The sequence below is a fragment of the Perca flavescens genome, chromosome 13 (genome assembly GCF_004354835.1).
Source record: "Perca flavescens isolate YP-PL-M2 chromosome 13, PFLA_1.0, whole genome shotgun sequence".
In the NCBI taxonomy this organism is placed as follows: Eukaryota; Metazoa; Chordata; class Actinopteri; order Perciformes; family Percidae; genus Perca; species Perca flavescens.
In genome coordinates, this window is record NC_041343.1 from 3,847,416 (window position 1) to 3,869,596 (window position 22,181).

The 22,181-nt window shown below is 40.1% G+C and overlaps 1 protein-coding gene across 1 annotated transcript in view; it reads right to left on the reverse strand.

Moving 5' to 3' along the window:
* opcml (opioid binding protein/cell adhesion molecule-like) overlaps positions 1-21,387 on the reverse strand; it is a 211,096-nt gene extending 189,709 nt beyond the window's left edge. Inside the window, exon 1 of the mRNA XM_028595323.1 lies at positions 21,072-21,387. Within this exon, the coding sequence (XP_028451124.1) occupies positions 21,072-21,229 (158 nt within the window). The 5' untranslated portion in view covers positions 21,230-21,387. The remainder of the gene's footprint in view (positions 1-21,071) is intronic.
* Between the last annotated feature and the right edge of the window lie 794 nt (positions 21,388-22,181).

Consider the following 22,181-nt stretch of genomic DNA (forward strand, 5'->3'; position numbering starts at 1 on the left):
TCAGCTTTATAAATGGAGCTGCGTCACCAGAAGTGAAGTAATGTCTAACTTCAACCCAAACCATGAAATATATTTGCTTATTAGCACTAAAAAACAGTACAGCTGAGGTGTCATTAGTGTTGCAGGTATTTTCTTTTAATACCAAATAATTTTTACCTTACGGTGGCGCTATGTGTGAATTCAGAGGATCCCAAAAGTGATTACAATGCATCGACTGGGAATCAATAATTCGGACAGGACGGTATATTGGCAGACATTATACTGTATAGATATACCTGCATCAGCATTATGCATTATGTCAGCTGATAAATGATAATAAATTGAAGTGTATAAATATGTTTTGTTTTAATATCCTGCCCCATACATTTCTTGGTCACAATTGATTACTAACTACTAATTAGAGCAGCCCTTAATAAAAAGGTTTATTTATGTTATGGGTTATGTAAATAAAATAAATATCAGACAATATATCATTATTCAATTTTTAATATGAATAGTGGTAGGGCTATATTGAATAGTTGTTGAGATATGTCACTGAAAAACTAATATCTCATCCTGGTGGTTGCGCTAGATAAACTGTGTATAAAATGCGTATACAATAATATGACAAATCGAACAGGTCTACAAATGTAACTTAAGTTGAGCATTGTATAACAAAGCTAAAAGTCGGGTTGTTGCAACCACAATTATAAAAAAAAAATATTTTAATATTCTATTTAATTTTAATATCAAAGAAGTAGAAGAAGCAGCTTTATTTATTATATTAACACTGAATGTCGATAGCACCAGGGAAAATGTTAATAATTGCTTGTTATGTAATATATGATGTTACATACTGCAACATTTGCATATCAATGCAGTACACTAACATATTACATTGTGAACCCATTAGAAAAGACATTTGATGAGATTTTTTTTAAAGTCATCACATTGTCCAGCATTTGGAAATGATAAGCTGCTTCATGGTTTATGGTACTTCTGATAAAACAAGCCCGAGGCCAGTATCAACTGTTAGAATCTTCCAAAACTGTGAAACAGTTTCCCAGTGTGCCCGTCAAAGGAAGTTGTTAATTTGGACACAGATAATAGTTCCCAGGAGAAAGGTCATCATAGCTTTTACTATTATGGGATAATATTCTTCCGAAAACAGAGACACAGAGAATGAGAGAGAACACAGGCCTGGTTCTGGTGGACCATTTCTGATAAACAAGAAAAGCTTTCTGCTAAATTGGCTTTATTGATTTTCCAAAGTTAAAACGTGTATGTCAGAAATGTTTTACAAAAGCTTCTTCTTCTTTTTTTTAATCCTGTCGGACTTCCATTTATTATCTAAGCAATAGTGCCACAAACATTTCTCTGGGCGACAAGGCAATAATCCACAGGTTAGAAGAGAAAAAAACAATACAGGACTGTTCATATGGATCATTCAGCAGCTGCCCCTAAAGCCCAGTTCAGACCAAAGATTCCGCAACGGCACGAGTTGAAACTTGCAACTTCTTGCAACTAGCCGGTCTGGAGCGTTCTGAAACCTGCCAGTTCACACCGATGCGACGAGACGTGACGGTGTATCATCTCCATGACAACGCCTCTTTGTACTTCCGTTCTAACTTCGGACTTTTAGGCTTTTTTGTAGCTGTATATATCTTTTGGTTTGGTCTAAATTGCGAGATGCTTGCTACAGTTGCATTTCTAGTGATGAAACGGCAAAAACACGTTTTATTTCTCTGATTTGTTCTAACGCTGCTGGGCGCTGCCCTCTCTAGCTCGCTCCACCATATAACGTTACTGTGCTATCGGGCGGTTGATGAGGCTCCGTCTAAAACTGCCATTTCGACCAGCTGTTTGTAACATTAAAATAAAATGGATTATTGATTATTTTATTTCTATAGTTTATAGTTGACTTTACCAGCTGACTTCTCTATTGGCTGTTGAAAACAGGTCCTGTATGTTCTAAAACCAGCCTCTGCGAATTGAACAGTTGAGTCGCTGCGAAACCATCAGCCGGTTTGAGACGAGCTGAGACGTACTAGTTCAGACCGCCGCAACTTTTCTCTGCGACTTTCTAAAACGCTTTTGTCTCATCGCAAACCTTTGGTCTGAACTGGGCTTTACACAGACAGTTTACTTTGAAATCGCCTAAATAGCATTGCTGTAGACGTGTCTCTCTTTAGTAGTACAAATCTACCTGGCTGATTAAGTCTGAGGCATCGTAACAAATACACTCTACCAGTAAAGTGAAAAGTTTGAACTTTTCTCAGGACTGCTTGGTGATGTTTTTTGCACTGCATTCCATCAATGCATTATTGTCTTTCCTCGCAGAGGTCTCGTGAAATACCTGAGATACTGTACATGACTGGAAGTATCACAAAAGCTCATATAGAAGCTGCCTATCACGCACATCTCCCCTAACACTCACTGTCAATATGGCCTTGACCACGGAAGTGAACTACCGACTGCTCGGCCGCAGCAGCTCAGCGGCCAACAGCAGAAGATTGCGGCTGCTCGGGGCAGCTCCCGAGTGTGGATGGGTTTAACTTTGTGAATGTGCAACGCAGGGTGTTACAAAAGTTGTGGAAAAGTGCTGTGGAAAGTAAAAGTATTCGTAGTTGGTTTCCCTTTGGATAAGGCTATAAGAATACGTTATCGTTTTACATTTAGCAAACTGGTGGGATATTCTATTTTTGCTGAAATTTGTTTTAACATAAAACAAATACACCGAATAATGCAAAAGTAAAACATGGAATTGCATCCCATTCAATTAGATTATTTAATATTTTAAAACTGCAGAAATTCAGAACATGAACATGAATCCCAAATGTGATTACCAGTGGAGAACGGGGGGATCAATGTGAAGCAAATCAATTCATTACATCCAGTGGTTTCAGCCACTTATTTGTCTAATGTGGTATGACATTCTTCCCAGATGACTCCTTGTCAGTTTTATCCATATTAATGAGCACCATCAGCTGGCAGACCGAGAGGAATCCCCCCCACCCTTCCTTCCTTGCCCCGCAGACAGTCAAATCTGGTTGCAATAATAAATCATGGGCACTTATTGATTTCAACATGCCTAAACCAGCCATACCAAAACTAAATGCATTAAAATGTGATATCAATCAGGAGGGCTGGGCAATATGGAAAAAAATGTGATCATGATATATTTTCCCATTTTGATCGATATTGACATTTATCACAATATCATTTTTTCCAGAGATTTATTTACACTTTAAAATATAGTTTAACATATACAATAAAATAATCATGCCTTTACAATATTCAGCACAATGTTTTTGTTGAGGGCTCACAATACACATTCCCATTATGAGAAAACTAAGAGCAGCCCTCATACAGAGTCGTCTTACAATTACATTTTCCTTTTTTTGTCTCTGCAAACTAAGTGAGTAGCCAGTTTTGGCTACATTTCTTTTGATTTTGTAAACATTGACTTGTCGATGTGGGTTTCCCCCTACCTAAACCTGAACCAAACCTTATTTCTAACCATAAATATGGATGGGGGCGCTATGCATTTTAACAGGAGGGAAACACTATTTGACGGGGGAACACACTTTGACACAACACCGGCAACTCAAACGCTCACAATGGTAAGTGGGCATGTCCGGCATCCAAGCCGAAAAGGCAGACTCTGTCAGTTGTGTTATCGGGTAAATATGTCCAAAGCTTATCATCTTTATCGACCTGAATTTTATTGAGATCCCGTTTCGAGATCGTTTTATCACCCAGCCCTAGCCTGGAGCAAAGTTTTTTTTTTGTAGGCTTTAACATACAGTATGGTGACAGACCTGTCAGTATCTGAAGGCTAATCAAAATGTCTTTTACAAGATGAATGCTAATAAGAAAGCAGACTTAGCCTGTCCAGTTTCCAGAACGTCCGTCAATATATCTAAAGAAGAAAGAGTCCGTTTCATGCAGTTTTAAAAGACTAATACTGAAGGCAGATGGAGGCCCTACAAATGGTTTTAGAGAGGAACAAATAGGTTGCTAATCCGAACATAATCACTGTGACGCACTGCCTGGTACATGACAGACATGTTCATGGGTAGGCTCTCACATTGTGATCAGCCATAATTACTTCATTCTGCAGTCATTTTTCTACTTTTTGTTGAAATGGCTCCATCAGGATGAGTTAGGTCTCATCACGGCCCTTAAATAGCATTTTGAACACAATATAAGAGAAAAGTTATCACGTCAACCCTATCCTTGATTCTAAGTATAGCTCAGCTGCACTATCCTTGAGGCGGCATTGGCCAGGGAAGAGAATTAATGGGAGGCACTTTTCTTTGCCATATTCCTTCATTAGAGGGATCTGTTTGGTTAGAGGGCCGACGGCTGGGATCCAGGTCCCAAGGAGAGGCGGAGGAATTAGGAATGATTTGTCTGGTCATGGGAGGCCAGTATTTTGTGTTGACAGATGGTTGGAGACATCTCATTTTTGAAATGAGGGCGATCTGGAGTGGAACGGACGAAGTGCATGGCATACGAGATCTCAAGAGCTGCTTTAATGACCACCAGCAGTGCATCAACTCATACGGCAGTGTGAAAGCTTGCAGTGATGAAAAGTATTATTCCCTCACTGCCAAGGTCATGGTTCAGCAACAAGTAACAGTACCCTAAAATAAGGGGGAAAACAGTGACTTCCGTAGGTAGTTATTTTCTTTATTTTGGTTTCCACTTTCTACTAGCCGTATTCTGATGTGGCCCTGACTTCTCTGACCTGGAAGTTTCCAATTGTTCTGCAGACTGATCCTTGAAACGTAAAGTTCATGCCCCAAGAGTGCTAACACAAAATGTACAACCTTTCTCGATTACCTCTGCAGAGGATGCCCTACATTTTTCACCGCCTGACAGTCACATTCTGGAAACAAATAAGAGCCATTACTACAGGAAACAAGAGCACATGAGCTCCCTAATCAAAATGATATATTAAACATAACCATTTATGCTGGGGAGGTCAGCACTTAAGATTAGTTACTCTGCTACAGTGTTATTAATTAACAGATCTCAACATAGTTATCTTCACATAACACATGGGGAATATTAAAATTAACTTCCAGTGTTACAGCCTAAAGGTAGTGAAAATGTAAAAGAAAATCACTTTTCAATCATTATTTTGCAAATATATTCAGTTCAGTGCTGCAAAGTCTAACCAGATTTTCTTCTGTTTAGAGGGGTGGGGGTGTCAGGCTGTACATCTATTGAGCCAGAGTCTTAATACTACCTTAACTGTAAATATCTGATGTGTAATAAGTGGGAGACTTTTCACTTGTTAAAAGTAGAAAGACTTAAAAAAAAATGGTAAACCTTTAAAGTGTTATTTGTCACTTCTTAGCACACACTTGCTAAATTTGGATAAGCAACAAAGACTCTAAGCACAACTGTTTGAACTTCATAATAGTTCTCTCTACCACTATGTGGTGTTGACTATCCTGATTTCAATTGTAAAAATCAAACGTGGCTGCCAATTGTTCTTAAACATGAGACCAATTGGCAGCCACATGATCAGAAGGCAAACCATTAGAACCCAAAAAAGTATTCTGTTATCTCCAGACTGTTAACATCTCCTGGAACACAATGAAAATCAGACCTTCTTGGTCTGATCACTCACACTGATTACGCCCAAATCATAACTATAATCGGCTCAACAATTATAATGTGTGGTCCTGGGTGGTAAACTTCCAGGCAAATCTTTGTCCATATAGAGTAACTGCTGAGCTATAAGTGTAGAGGGAGATGAGTATAGGGACGAGAAAGTGCTAAAAAGAGGAAGGAGAAAAGTAGGTAGAAGAGTGAAAATAGTAGAGCGTGAATTGCCAGGCAGAATGTTGCATGAATAGAAGGTGTTGCTGATGAGTATTAATGATATCAGAAAGGTGCAGCCAAACATGCACAGGGAAGGGACAGCAAAGACGGGCTGTAATGGATGTGGCTGGCTCTCATAAGTGCAGGATCTAGTTGGACTGCAGCACGGTGCATAGGCTCCTGGATATTAAAAATTAATGACTATCTCAGTGATTTACGACAACACAAAGATGCTGAAACCCAACCTGGGTAAGATGGATGTCTAGGGAATGCTACAAAGACGGAAGCAACCCTGGTGGACTACTAGAGAAAGGGACATGGGATCCTGACCCCCATCCTCAGGTATATGCTGTAGGTCCACCTGGTGGAGTGAGCTACAGTACTGCATCAGTATTGTTAAGAGTCATAAGTCATTTCAACATACTTTGATTGTTAGGTTGGACACAGTCTATAAGACAACGTTTCATTTCTGGGATTGTTCGGGTGCCGCCGCAAATTCCGCAGGATGCCAAATTTTCGGCCAGATGTCTGTCACATCCCACTTTCTTTGTGTTGGCGTTCTAAACTCTGGTGGATTTGTGAGGACTATGGTTAACTGCTCCTCAGATCTCTGCAGGGTAAATCCAGACAGCTAGCTAGACTATCTGTCCAATCGGAGTTTTCTGTTGCACGACTAAAACTACTTTTGAACGTACACTTTCCACCAAAACAAGTTCCTTCCAGAGGCTATTTTGCCGAGGCGCCATTGCTCCGTCCGGAGCTTAGCACTGCCCAAGATGATTGTGATTGGTTTAAAGAAATGCCAGTAAACCAGAGCACATTTTTCTACCATCCCAGAATGCTATGTGGACTAGCTGTGTGCAGCACAATGTTTTTGTTGAGGCCAGTCTGGCAACGCGAGACTAGGCTGGACAGAACTGAAGGACTCTTTTCAGAAAGTTTACACTTAAGAGATGGTGTTATACACTGTGTTACATTACCCTCACTTCAACCCTCTGTGACATTTAACCACTGTACTCAATGCTGGGGTGGTAAAAGCCAATTGAAAAAGACCTTCAGGGTTTAACAATAAGGATTGCCCGATGGCCCAGGGCAAGTAAAACGCCACGTCAGGCAAGTAAATATTACAACCCACTGGCCCGCTCGAGCAAGGGGGTCGCGAAGTCACGACAATCAAATAAACAACAGCGCGAGTATCGCAGTTTCTCCACAGGCAGAGTGACAAATAGCGACGAAAGCCCCAACATCTGATTGACCATGAAAACTAGGCTCCCGCGGGTCCTGTGAAATATAAAAGCTACAGTAGATTGGAAATAAGCGTTACGGGCACTGAACTTGATGAATGTACTGTTTATCATTAACCAAAGTGAGACAAGAAGCTAACCTTAGCGAACGCTGCAGTCCCTTTGACTCCCTATGTAAAATGAATGGTGACATTACATAACCTGCACCCCTGAAAAATAATGCAAAGGTCTGTGTTAATCTATTGTGAGCTAAGGAGTTCTACTCTAGGACTATTACAGCATTGTGAAACTAAACCCAGAATGTAGACGACTAGATCATTCAGAAAATAAATTCTGACCCATTTTCAGGAACAAATGCTTGTCATCCATTAGTCAAAATTAAATAAATCTCTAATTTTTCAAAAGTTATTGATAGTGCATATTGAAAAGTCTGCTTTTCCATAGATGGTTATCAGATTTCATTTGTAATATCAATTCACCTTTGTAGTAGTGGCCCTGTGGCTCAGCATTAAAGCAAGTTTTCTCAGAATTGGTTGGCTGGTGCCTTTCTAGTTACATAATTCAGTGTTTCTCCTACCATGATGGTCCAAAATGATGTTGACATGTAAAGACGATCAGCTGACTGCTACAAAACATAACCATAGATTTCCACTTTTCAGGAAGTAAAGTTTTTCTAGCTCCACCAAGGAAGTTATTTTTTTCAGCAGGATTATGGAAAAAACTACTGGCCTGGTTTTAATGAAACATAGGAAGAACCCATTACATTTTGGAGCAGATCCGAATGACGGGGCGGATACGCTAATTATTTTTCACTTCCGATGACATTGCCCTTCTTGTTATTCTTGGGTTACTTTGGATTTTGTTTTTATTAGGCTGTAGAAAAACCGCAAAGAGAGAAACATCTGGGCTTGTTTTGTCATGACTGAGTGGGTTTCTGAAAAGTATTGGTTAAAATGATACATCGTTGCAAGAGATCAACAACAAAGAAACAAGTCTCAATAAGTCTTTTCCCGGTTATCCTTCCCTTAGGCTTCCCTTTGCAAGATGCCCTTGTCTTCCCATGATCTTGATATGATTTTAAGTTGTAATTAACTACCTATTATTCTAGTCTGGGTGCATTTTATTGTTCCGAGATCAATGTGAGGTCATTTGACTTTGCGCAGACAAATAGCTCAATAAAATGTTTTCGAATCAGCCTCTTTTCATTAACTGAAAAGCACTTTGGCACATACAAGGTTTTCGCCCAACAGCGACGGTATTCTTTATTTATTTTTTCTATTTTTTTTTTTATTCTGCACAATTTAGCTGAGGTTTTTGAAATATATATTCGTTGTTGCGCTGCTCTGTGTGTATTTCTGTTTGAAGCATACCACTCAAAACTTTGAAACCATCAAGTCTAGATACACAGACCTGTGGAAGCCTAGTCCCTGGAAGCAGTAGCTTGCTCTGTTACTGAATTATTTAATGTGGCTCATATACTCTAAAACCTATATCTTCTCGACCCAAAGCCCTGGCGTTGTTGTTGCGCGAGTGCTGACCCGAGAGAAGGACAAAGCATTAAGAGTGTCACCCTATAGTTACTTAGTGTTTTAATGTTTCGGGCTGATAGTTTCCAGACATAAGTTATGTACAGTATGGTGAGGTGTGGTGAAAGGCTAAACTAAACACTTATCCTTGGTTTGTTGTTGGAAATAAGTAAAAACCTTGCATATTTAACGAACTAGTGCAGCGCCCGTCAGGGGCTTTCTCAAGAACAACTTCCTTGGGTCCTGAACATTACACCTGACAGGACATAACTGCATCTAAGGCTGCACGATATCAGGAAAATGTATGTTGTTGAATATCGCGATAACGATATTACTTGCGATAAATGAACACATATTACATAAGTGTACTCAGTTCTGCATTTCTGCTGCTTTCAGTATTCTGCTGAAATACAACAAACTGCATGCTGCATTTAAAACAAATGAATGGAAATAATTTCCAACATTCTTTCATTGAAAAGTGCAGTTTTCTCCTGATTTTCACCCTGTCGCAGCCTTTCACAATGTGTTTTTTGCGGCAGTTGATATTGCGATGACGATAAAAAAAAGATATACTGTATTGTACAGCCCTAGTTGCATCCCCTAGCAATGCTGGAGTATATGCATCATTTGCTAACACCTAGTTCTTTGGAACCAGGCTATTTCTGGGAACAAACAAGCGTTCATTTCGAAAGTTACATCGATGATGCTTGAAATGGTGGAGTTTGCTGCAATATACCAATGTCTCTCTTTCTTCACCTGTTGTTCAATGTACCATAGCGAGCGACGGACAGCGAGCTGTACCCAATGGCCACATGGTGCAACATGTAACAGGAGTCCCATCTCAATGCGCAACAGTTTGTAGGCCTACATACTGTGACACATTAATATGTCCCAACACTGCACTGCCTTGGGTCCTTAGCAATACACCTGCCAAAGGGGAAGTTGATTGGATAAGAGGTTCTTGAGAAAATCGAAGGACAGACGGACAGGCAGAGCCTCCTTTAATTTTACAGACAGCACACACATATCTACACAGATTTTTGATAGGGCTACAATCAAGGGTAGGCCTTTGTGTCATTTCATTTTACATGAAACCTCCCCATTCAATCAGAACACCCTGCAAATCTCCAGCCAATGTAACAAGTGCTGGCTGTAATACGAGCTGGAAATAATACCCACCTGCTCATTAGAGGCAAGCACTTCTCATCACTTCTGAGTGAGATATGAAAATTACTCAGGTGGGAATCGCTAAGAACATAAATCAAAGTGACACAGGCTTTTAATGTTTCTCTGTTCTCAAATATGAATATAATATGTTAGGACACTGGGTATGTATATACAGTAACTACAATATTGAAAAAGTCTAACTTAAGAATAAAAACAAAAGCAGGGAAAGAAATAATTCCTTTTACAGTCTGAACCCCAACGAAATTCAGTTCAATCCATTTTTAAAATAGTTTTCTTTTCAGAATTGTTTTTTCTTCTAAATCTTTTCAGACCTGAAGATTGTTATTACTTGCCATTTAATTTGATAACTGTGATTTGATTCTCTTTTTAGTGTACCAAGTGCAATGTCTTAGCAAGGTCATTTTTCTTGTCCTCAAACTCATGGACAACAACAAGATACAAGATATGACAGGACAACAAGATATCCTTGGGCCAAAACCTCCACCCTTGTTTGTTACTGTAAAATGCAAATCTGAGCAATGAGGGTGAGCATGAACAAGTCCCACCCACTTGATACAATTCTTATTTTAGATCCCTGCACTTTTAACAGGTTTTACCATGTCAAAAATCAGTGCATCAGTCTAGCCACTCTGCTCTAGGGAATGCGACAAAGACGGAAGCAACCCTGCCCAAAATGCTGTGCCAGTGCTTCATTATCAAATCCATTCCACTTGCTTATTGAGAAAATACCTAAACCAATGAAACTCCATTACTCTTGTAATCTACACTGATGATCCAAAATAAAAAATGTAATTAAAAAAGAAACTCCATGCCACAGTTTCACTGCTACCTTGCACTCAGACAGATTTTCATAAAGCACACACACACACGCACACATGCACACATACACACACACACACACACACATACACTCAAGTGCGCCGTTAACGGATCTGCTCACACACATTCCTCAAACCTATGCCACTTATGAATTCAAGACTATTGCTTTTCATGAAAGGTGGCAGATGGTTGCTATATTGATGCCTTTTTCTCATGAAATGTTCCCCTAAATATTCATGCGGATTGTAGTGATGCGCATCCCGCATCCACCTGAGCTGTAACGAGAGCCAAGCCACACTGCCCGACCCAACCCGCAAACCGCCAACTTTATGCATTTTAGTAGCACAAGTGTCAGGACTGAGGTCAGAGATGGCAGAGCGCTCTTCAAGGTGTGTGTGTGTGTGTGTGTGTGTGTTTGAGAGACAGAAGGTGAAGGTGCACTATTGCACACGTTTTTTTTTTTACAGTTTTTTCCAATTGCTGACACACTAAAATGACATGCATAGCACAGTTATTTAAACTGACCCACAGAGAGCAAAACCTCTTCTCAAGTCTCCAAAAGTCTAAACACGTTTTCTGCTTCAACACGCATTTTGCAATTCAAAATGGCACTTTTTAAGTACACTGAACATGGTTCTCTGCATAAGACAGAACAATCTGACATAAAGTCACGTCTGCCATTTCAAAACACTGCCATTCAAAATGACACTACATGAGCTAATTGGCCAATATATGTGCCACCTGGCCAATCACCTCCATGGTTAATTAGTACCACTTCAATCAGGAAGTAAGCACTATGAAAAGACCACAGGTGAGCACCTCTTTTTTTTTCTATATATGTTTTCTGCACATTTTCTCTTTCAGTTTACTGTGTTTTGTGAGCATATTTTTGTTCAATCCAATGTACATATATCTGCTGTGCATTTGTTGCACTGACTTGTTTGGTGAAAAATAAAAAAATAAAAGTTTCAACAGCATGCGTGTGTATCTGCAAATATGTCATGCATGTGAACAATCTGAAGAATTTTCTACAATTTGAACTATTTCAGTATTATGGCAAAGCATACTAAAGATGAAGGTGCTTTTCATTATGCCCAACAGTATGTAGTTGGTTAGACAAGAATCTGGTAATATGAATGAAGTGTGCAAAAGTTTGATTTTGATGATGCTATATGTAGTTTTGGTTGCAGTGCTTCATTTTGCAGGATATATATGAGGTATTGTGCAGTTTAGGTGTGTGGTTTTGTGAATTGTGTTAAGTATTTTGATAAAACTAGCCTAGTTTGCAAATTTGTGTTTTAGCAATTGGAAAAAACTGTAAGTTATAAATAACTTACTCAGGAAGCTGCCTTGACATTTTTAGCCTTTGCCATTTTTGCATCACTGGTGGAGTGGTTTGAGACGTCGGCCTCAGGTCCTGGTGATTCTTCATAGTAGTAGAAATGATTGGAAGATGAATGTAGTTTAATAGAGAATACACAGGGGCACTGTTGTCCTCTCCACTTCACTCATTGATTTGATAACATTAAAAATGTAACAGGAATTGCAATTGCATTAAAGCATAAAGAGATCCTCAAGTTTAACCCTTGTGTGGTGTTCATATTTTTGTTACACAGCCAATGTTCCCGGGTCTGGTGGACCCACCACATTATTAGGCTTTTAAATCAATACAGCCATAACAATTTATATAAAAATACTTAACCAATGTTTAATTTAGCTCAATTACCAATGGTATATACATCATTTATGGTTCATATTTGCCATTTACCCCTGTGAGATCACATTTATGATCATATGATCATTTTAGTTTTTTTGTGAGAAAACAAGGAAATTCAATTATAAAAAAAGTAAAAATAAATAGAAACAAGATTTTTGATCATTGTTGGTGCTTATTTCTTAGAACTTAATCAGAACAGGTGAAAGTGCTTGAAATGTAACAAGTTTGTAACTTTGTGTGGGAACAGCAGGTGCAGAAAGACAACATGATCGCACACACACACATACAGATGCACAGACACACACAGAGACGCACAGACACATAGACAGACACACACACACACACACAGCAGGCCCAGTTATGAGGAGGACACAGTTAAGTTTCATAGCCCCTACAAATATTACACAATTATTACACTCGGTCCAGTAGACCCGAACACCTCATATGTAATAGTTATGTGTAGGGGGGGTGTACCGTGTGCAGTTATTGAAAATAAGTTATTTTTTATGTTCTTCACAAATGAGCCAATGAGCTTGAGTTAGAAGAAATAATAAATAGCATAATTTTTCTTTTAGCAAACATTGAAAATGGGTCCTACAGACCCCAACACCTTACAAGGGTTAAATAAACGAGTGGTTATTATAAAAAAGTGCAGTAAGCGATGCTGCTTAGATAACTACTGAATTCTTCGCTGAATTTGACAAAAAGTGAAATGGATTAACATCACTTACTCTATCTTTATAGATGGCTCTAAATTATTCATCAAATACATTTTTGTACTTTTTAATATCTTCAAATATGTGATCTGGGGCCGACCACTTCCTCTGGGTGGAAGTAACAAAATGTACCCATCTTTTTTCTCATGCTAGTATAGAAAGATAAAAGCATCAAACCACCTGTTAAAAGGCACCAGAACACAGGAAATGACATTCATCACCCCTAGACCCCCCACCCATGTCCCGACCACATGTGCAATGCTTCCTAAGCCGGTGGGGGTAAGCCCTATTGGAACTGAGGTTGACTGTCAATAAGGTAGACTGCAATCAGAAGGCTGCTCACATATACACAGCCAATGAATGCCACTTTTATTAGGCATCCCCTAACATGTCCTGTCTCCGCCTCAGTGTGACGCTGACAATGAGAGAAGGTGCTCAGCTTGACTTTGCAGCATCAGCCTATCCTCACAAACGCTCGCTTGCCAAAGTCACTCAACACAGAGCTGGGTGATCACTACGGCTGCAGCACACTCACCCCCCCATTTCCCGCATTCCCTAAAGGTTCTATTGGCAAAGGAAGCAATTCAAATCACACCCTTTTTCAAAACAAAGGGCATCAAATCTACTGTGACTCGGAGAGGCCTGCCATGCCGCCCGGCACTCCACACTCTTGTAGGGGTGTAACGATACATCGATCTGGATCGATATCTCGATTCAATCCCCAACGATCCAATATCACCGATACAAAGTGAAAATATTGATATATATATATGGTCATCTTTAAGATGCGCCTTTATTTTGAAATTCCCACTTTATAGTTCTTCAAAGAGTCGTTTTTGTTTAAGTCTGGGAGAGCTTAGTAATGAAATTGTCAAATCATATTTTTGTTGATTTTTCTACATATACTGTATATAAATGTAACTGATTGTGTATTGATCACAGGAAGTGAATTGAATCAAAATTGGTGACAGACTTTGTGATATCAGTAAATATTGTATCGTTTTCCAAAGAATCACAATAATCTAATTTTGTGATAAAGCGTGTGATTTACACCCCTACACTCTGGCTTACAAGGCTAAGACAGGGACTGTGCCAAGGGTCAGCTCACATTACCCCAGCCACCCCTGGTGCTAACCTGTCCACCTGGGAGAAGGGCCACAGAGAGCCAAATTATAAAGGCCATGCCACTGACAGAGCAGAGGAGCCAGCGACACTGAGGGAAAGCAGTAGCCTTCAGTTCGTATGTTCAGACCTGTCCTAAAGTAGCAGCAGAACAGCAGTGACACAGCCGTGTGTACTGCTCCTCATTGGGAGTGGGCGCCTAGCTATAAGACAGCCTTGCTGTCATTCACTTTGAGTGGTAGGTATTGTTCCCTTTAAGGACAATGGTTATAAAAAAAACAGGATTTCCCACCTGTTCCTCTACCAGGCTTCAGTTCTGTGTCTGATCAGTGCCACAATGGATGCAAGCTGGATTGCTGTAACCCAAAGCTTAATGGAGAGATTTTTGTCCATGTCCTGTACTACTCTACAGGATGCTGGCAGTGGCTGTCTCAGTACAGAGGAATAACAGTCATGGCTGGTGCAGGCTGACTGTGGTTAGCAAGCAGAGAAAGGTCAGTCCTACGAAATCCCTTTGTCACTACACTGTCATCCACTGTCCCAGCAGATGAGGATAAGGCAGGAGAGGTGGTATGACCACAAACACTTACAATCCCATACAGTCAAAGTGGCTCAAACATGGTGGCTGAGCCCATGCAAAAAAAAATGTTTAGTGCTAAGACAATTGTGTCCTCACCCCATGTGCAGTTACAGGTCAAAAACCTCCAGCGTTCCAATACACAAAACTGGCCATGACCAGTGGTTGGAAGCCAGCAAGGGTTGTTGTCGTTGCACTTGTGACTCTTTGGGTCGGGGCACCTGCACAGTGAGTGGTGGACCTGGGGGGGGGGGCACAGTGTGAAGCACTTGTGTTTTGCCCTACGAGTTTTCATTAGTATTCAGTCTCCTTGAAGACTGAAGTATAAAAGTTGAGTTTAGTCACATTTCTCGGAGGAAAATCACTTTAATTTCATTAAAGTGAAATAGTGCACCAAATCATTTATTTCCCATCAATCTCGCCAGTCACTAGTGATGAACTATTTTCTTTATTTTCTGAGCCTACTAGATAACACTCTTGGTTTAAAGAAAAAAACGCTTGAGAAATGGCAATTCAGTGTGCTTTCAACCCTTTGGTGTCACAGAGGTGTTTGTCTGAAGCCCTCCACAGGTCAACCACAGAGTTAGAAATGATGAGGACGGCAGCGGAGAAGAAGAAGAAGAAGAAGAAGCTGGGCATTCGAAATTGGGAGGAAATAAAAAAAATAATGTTCATCTGAAAGCATGCTGATTTAAAAAAACAAATATTTGGCCTGAAAAACGTTGAACCTTGAAATAGCATTCGTTGCTCAGTGCTCGGGATGTAATCACAGATTTTTCACATGTATTCAAATAAAAGACACATTTAAATTGATATAAATAAATAACACCTTTTTCAAAATCAAAACGGAACTATTTGAACTGGGAGGAAAATCAAAACTAAGACACAAAAAGATGGTGGAGGTTGATCATAGAACATATCACACTGGTGTGCTTTCTAAATAAATTTCCATTCATAAAATATTCATGGGTTTTATTCATGCAGATTACTTGACAAGATTATAATGCCTATTTTTCAATAGTATTTTCAAATTATAGACTGCTCATTTTATCAACAGCTATTTGATTTAATTTTATAGTATTTGTAACAGTTTGATATTAGTACAGTTATAGGCTAGATATTACATAACAATACTAATACTGCTGAGACTTTGCTAATCATTATTATGTGAACAACACTCCGATATTTATTACAACGGCCACGATGACACAAATACTGGAAACATTCCAGCCAATTAGAATCAATTATTCACACAGACTCATGGATGGTCAGGATATGAATGAAATTAAATTACCAGCACCTGAAAATCACGCTCCATGTACACGTGTGCATAATATGTTGGCTTAACATTGGTGTCAATTTCTTGTTCCTCTAACTTGTAATCCAGGCATTTTTAATTTTTCCTGGTGGTTTCCATTTTTGAAATAAAATGTAACATTGCAACTAAATCTGCGTTGAATGATTCTAATTATTCTGCCGCTCACATCTGCTTGCGTTCCTGTTGGCAGTGGCTTTCTTTATGTGAGAATGATTCTGCTTTGTGTTGCCCTTGACTGCCTTAATAATACAGCCCTGTAGAAATGAAAAAGCACCCCAGGAATTTTGCCAGCGACAGGAAATCACTCAGATGCAACAATCTTTCATTAAAACATATTGCCAGGACACACTATTGTTGTAGTTTCCCTGGCTTAAAAACATGTACACCTTGACAAGCCTCTGAAAATTGTCTCTCAGCGCCACTATAGCACTCCTGATCTGAGATAGAAAAGCTAACTGTGCCAGGCTGGAAGGACAGCAGCGTATTCATGTTTAAATCTCTTAAATCTTCTGACAACTTTTATGCTGGTGATTTAAAGTCATTTTAACCCTAAGTAATGTCACACAAATGGCAATGTGACACTGACTTATAAATAGCAGAAAAGTTTAGTTTATTAAGGATCCCCATTAGCTGACGCCTTGACGACCAGCTAGTCTTCCTAGGGTCCAACACTACATTTAATCAAACAATATTAAAACATTTCATAGCATATACAGAAAAAAATGAAAATAAATAAAATACATGCAACAATAACTAAGTAATAAAATGGGTTGAAATGGCGATATAACATGTTAGAGCCCTTTTTGTGTGGAAAAAAAGCAGGTTCCTGTAATTTATTTGAAAAGAGTAGTTTCAGACAATAGTGCAGAGCCTACCCAGTTTGGCCGTACTCTTCCCATTGTTTTGATCAAGTCAGAGGTCAACACCCCCTCCGCCCTCCTCTGCAGGGCTTCCTGCTCCTGAGCCAGCTCCCTGAGTCAAGGTACCCCAGGTTTCCACAAGGTAAAGTTAAGACTTTTTAAGACCCTTGTAATAGGGATAGAGCGATTATGGCCCCTGGCTGATTATCGGGCCGTATTTTGGCAGTTTGTAGATTACCTGTATCTGTGTTTTATTTGCCTGATAACCGATAAAGTTAACCCTTGTGTCGTCCTCGGATCAAATTTGACCCATTTTTATATCAGAATTATGTGTTTCTTTGAACCAAATTGCCCCAAAATAACATGAATGCGTGGATGTACTTTGTGTGGAAGCCATGTGACATTCTTGGCAGGTAAAATTAATCATTACTTTCATTGAATTGTGGGTTTTTTTCTATTATCAACTTTATAGCATTTGAAATAAACTGTGATCCACTCAACATCCTCTGATCTTAACTATCAGTCAAAATAATCCACAATTTCTGTTTTTTTTTAAACAAAAAATATAGGCATTAATGTCATTTAAATTATGTTTATTGACCATGTATTTAAGAAACTGTGGAAAAAAGTGACATAAATGTTTCAAAAAGCATGAAAGAAATTAATTTGCAATTTTGTCCCAGAAGGACAACAAGTTAATTGAGTGTTCTACTTTGGCTCGGCTACAGCTCTATGTCTGTCCCTCTGCTCCAGTTTGACTCACCACTGAGTCTGTCCCCCCCCCACAACACTGTCTGACTCTCTGTTACTGGGTGTTATGTTGAAAGTTTCTTATTTATTAAATCATTGCTTAAAGCATTGAACAAAGTTTTGTGTTGGAGTTTGTAACATTCAGAAATCTTAACTTTAACATTATCACAGTGTATGCATATCGGTTCAAAAAATATTGGCTATCGGTTTCATTAACTACTAATAATCGGTATTGGTCGATTCCTAGTTTGTAATACCATTTAGAATAGGGCTGGGCAATATATTGATATTCTATCAATAATGTGATATGAGACTAGATATCGTCTTAGATTTTGCATATCGTAATATGACATAAGTGTTGTCTTTTCCTGGTTTAACAGGCTGCATTACAGTCAAGTGAGGTAATTGTCTTCAATTATCAACCCTACAGTTTTGTCGCAATATCAATATCGAGGTATTTGATCAAAAATATCGAGCTATTTGATTTTCTTCATATCGCCCAGCCCTAATTTAGAATGAAAGTTAATATGGAATATCAAAAGGGATTTTAGGCTATAAAAATAACTGTTTACCAAGTACATGAACTTAATACAACATTTTATTGTAGTACTCAATACATACATGCTTTGTGACGAAACAATGGAGTTATTTAATCTGATGAAAGGACAATACAAATGTTACCTTGGTGAACCAAATGTTAGACTTTCTAAAGAAATGTAAGACTTTTAAGGCCTTATTTAAAAATGCAGTAGGTAAAACTTATAAAACTGTCATATTAGCTGAAACTGAGCCTATGTTCCAGTAGAACTACATGAAGCAGGTCATTAAAAAAAATCTGGCTCCTCTGGCACCACCTACAGCCTGGAGTGTGATTTGCACAAATCCAGTGCTCCCTGTTCAGATGCACCAATCAGAGCGTGTCAATCACTGCTCATGCCCACGCATTCATTCTCCCTTGTGGGGGGAGGGGCATAGGAGACCGTTTCTGGCTTTACCAGAGAAGTTGTCGATGTTCAAATGTTTTGGCTATGTCCTGGATCTTCACAATCCTACCTACGGCACCTTTAACAAATATTATATTTAAGACATTTTTAACACCCCAACTGGGACCCTGTGAGTGCCAGCCTAAGCAGCCCAGCTGCCCTTCCAAGCTTCTGCATCACTGCCACTTGGGTGATGAGGGACTCAGAAAAGCTCCTCACAGCATCAGCCCCAGGTTGCTCCAGGCGTGTCCCAGTTGGCTGTCAAATGTGCGGACAATGCTATCACGTTGCAGCTCCACAGTCCTTATTCCCACCCACAGAAGCATGGGAATGATGTCCTTTCATTTCTCTGGTGCTTGCAACCCCATCCAACCCCTCCTGCTTGGGGAGCAAGCAAAGCGATGCAGGTGGATAGCATGCTTTCCTGGATTATGGAGGACTATCTCACTGACAGGCAACAGATCATCTTCCTCCAGGGCAGTGTATTGGATACACTGCAGAGCAGCACTGGGATGGCTTTTGATGGCTATTGTCAGCTTATGAGTTCAGTCTTTACACCTCTTTTAAGATTCAAGTCAGGGTCACGGCTGCTCCACAAGTGATTTGATGACTCCTCTACTGTGGAGTGCATTGGTTAGAGCAAATAAAAAGGAGAACACCTGCCAAGTAAGCCCCGTCGGCCGCTACAGGTGCAATCCTTTCAGAAGTTTCTCATGAACAATTCGTACATATAGCTACGAAGTGGTGTGCTGGAGCAGCTATGGCACATGACCACCTTTCACCTCATCTACCCAGGGTGCAACAGCGAGCTGTTTAGCTGCTCGTCTGTGTCAGCAGTCATTAAACTGTACAATTATTCTTGTCTAAATAGCTGATATCTCAGCCGGCTCGGAGCCAGCTGAACTGGATGACCTGCACTAACAGCGTGAGACGCTCGTACAGCCCGTCAGGTAACTCCATTAACAACTAGTCACATTCATATATGTAGAAACTTGCATTTTGGCTGCTTTTATAGCACATCATTTGTAAATCATACTTAAGTTAGCAATCAAGACTGTTGTTAAAATCTGCAATGCCATGCACGTGTGTGTAACTGTTGAGCATATGTTGCAAATCATGGCTTCACGTTTATTCAACCTTACACTTGTGCTTATATTTTGATTCTGTTGTTTTCATTTTCTCTTGCTGTCTGCAATGCTGATTTTCTATTTCATGTACACCTTTTTTTTCCGTTTCTATTTTTTCTTAATTGATTCTCATTACCCTCATGAGCTGGGATTGACTCCAATGTGTGTGTGTGTGTGTGTGTGTGTGTGTGTGTGTGTTTGTCACATGTTTTCTAAGGGATTCTGAATTCGTAGTGCCACACCTGCTCTATTCTGTACAAAGAACTACAGCAAACATGCAGCTTATAGACACAAATAAATGGGAATATAACCGTGAGGAAAGAGAAGATAACAAACAACCATTACATGTGATAAAGACACACAGTAAACCCTGTGTAGGGATATTAAGATAGAACTGGAGATTGATATATATATATATATATATATATATATATATATATATATATGATTAAGTGTGATAAGGCCACTGTAAAACCACAACAAGTCCTCATAGGAATAGAATTACAGTTGGTCTGTCCTCGATTAAATGAAATGTTAGTCCACTAACACTCATACGATTTTTATCGACTAATCGATTAGGTATCTATAAAACTGAGTTTCTCCAAACACGAATCATGCAAAAGCATCACCTTGGATCTTGTGTTTTGCCAGAGATGGGCTCATAAGTTTCTTGGAAATGAATCAATCAGCATGAAAAAAAACTAAAATGACTAATGGACAAAAGAAATCTGAGTGACTAAAACCAAAAAGGGCGGAGGGGGCAGCCCTGGATTATAGATAATAGATTATATAATGATTTGTCATGAAGGGTTAACTGATAAAATAAAAAATAAAAAAATACTGCCAGAAATAGACTCCATCCATCCAGTCCCCCAAAACATTCCAAGAAGTGTATGGAAAAGAAAAACAGCCTTGAAAAAAATAAAGTCATAATTGCATTTGTATCACATACTCAAATCAATACGTGCACAACCCCTCCCAAGGCTGGATGGGAGTATGTGTGCATCCTCAACCAGACATTAAGCAACCGGATCAATAACAGTCAAGGGCAATGAGCACGGAGGCTAAACACAGATGAGTCCCGCACCATACAACTTGCACATCACACGCGCGTAATGCCCGTAGTTACAGCAGTAGTTATGATTCATATGAAAAAGCATTATCCATAGATTATGATGACCTTTAGTAACTCCTGGAACGTTGCGCTTGGTTATCTGTTTGGAACACACACGCTGTGAAGCCCAAGTCGGTCTCCATTGCGCACCGGAGGAGATGCTGTTAGTGGTGTGATGATGCTAGAGACTTACTTTAAGACGGCGCTGTCCCCCTGTCTCACGGTGATGTTGTCCTTTAATACAGAATCCCCGCTTCTGGCTGGAACCCCTGCAGGTACAAGGAATAACAGTTTAAGTCCGAGGACGACAAGGCATTTCCCAGGCACCGCCAAACAGCCACAGATTCCCATGATGTTCTGTCACTGCGCAACTTCCAGGAAAACTTGAAACCGTCGGATATTCCGTGTGCGCCTTGAGCTTGCGGATCGCCGATTCCACTCCACAAACGAGACACAGCGTCGCCAAATGCAACTGCGCACGAGGTGCTTTTCGCTCCAACTAAACAGGCTTGTTATGAAATACTGTCCGTGTCTGGGAGGGGGGGAAGAAACGCAGCAAAAAAAAAGTGTCTCTCCGCCCGCGAGCCGCTCTAGGAAACTGACTTTGGAGGAGAGGAAAGCACCGTGTTCGTCGGAGAAATGCGCACCGTCTCCTCCGCTTCAAACTGCGAGCGCCGTGAAATGGATGCTCTGGGAGAGATGCATCAGCCGAGTCTGCTATGGTTCTCTCTCTCTCTCTCTCTCTCTCTCTCTCTCTCTCTCTCTCCGTCTTGACACTGTGTAAAGCTGCAGTGTGCACGCTACACTCAAAGCAAAAGGCTTCAGTGTCTTTTTCTAAGTAGGTTAGAGCTCCTGAAAGTCCGCTCTTACCCTCTCTCTCTCTCTCTCTCTCTCTCTCTGTCTGTCTCTCTCTCCCCTCTCTCTCTCTTTGTCCCTCTTTGTCTCTGTCTCTCTCTCTCTCTTTTTCTGCCTCTCTGTCTCTCTCTCCCCTCTCTCTTTGTCCCTAGTCTCTGTCTCTCTCTCCCCTCTCTCTCTCTTTGTCCCTCTCTGTCTCTCTCCCTCTCTCTCTTCTCTTTTTCTCCCTCTCAGTCTCTCTCTCTGTCTCTCTCTCCCCTCTTTCTCTCTTTGTCCCTCTTTGTTTCTGTCTCTCTTTCTCCCTCTCTGTCTCTTTATCTGTCTCTCTCTCTCCCTCTCTGTCTCTTTCTCTGTCTTTCTCTCTCCCCTCCTCTCTACCTCTCTCTCTCCCCCCCCTCTCTCTCTGCCTCCCCCCACACCCTTTTAATCGCCAGGTAGCATCCCTTGC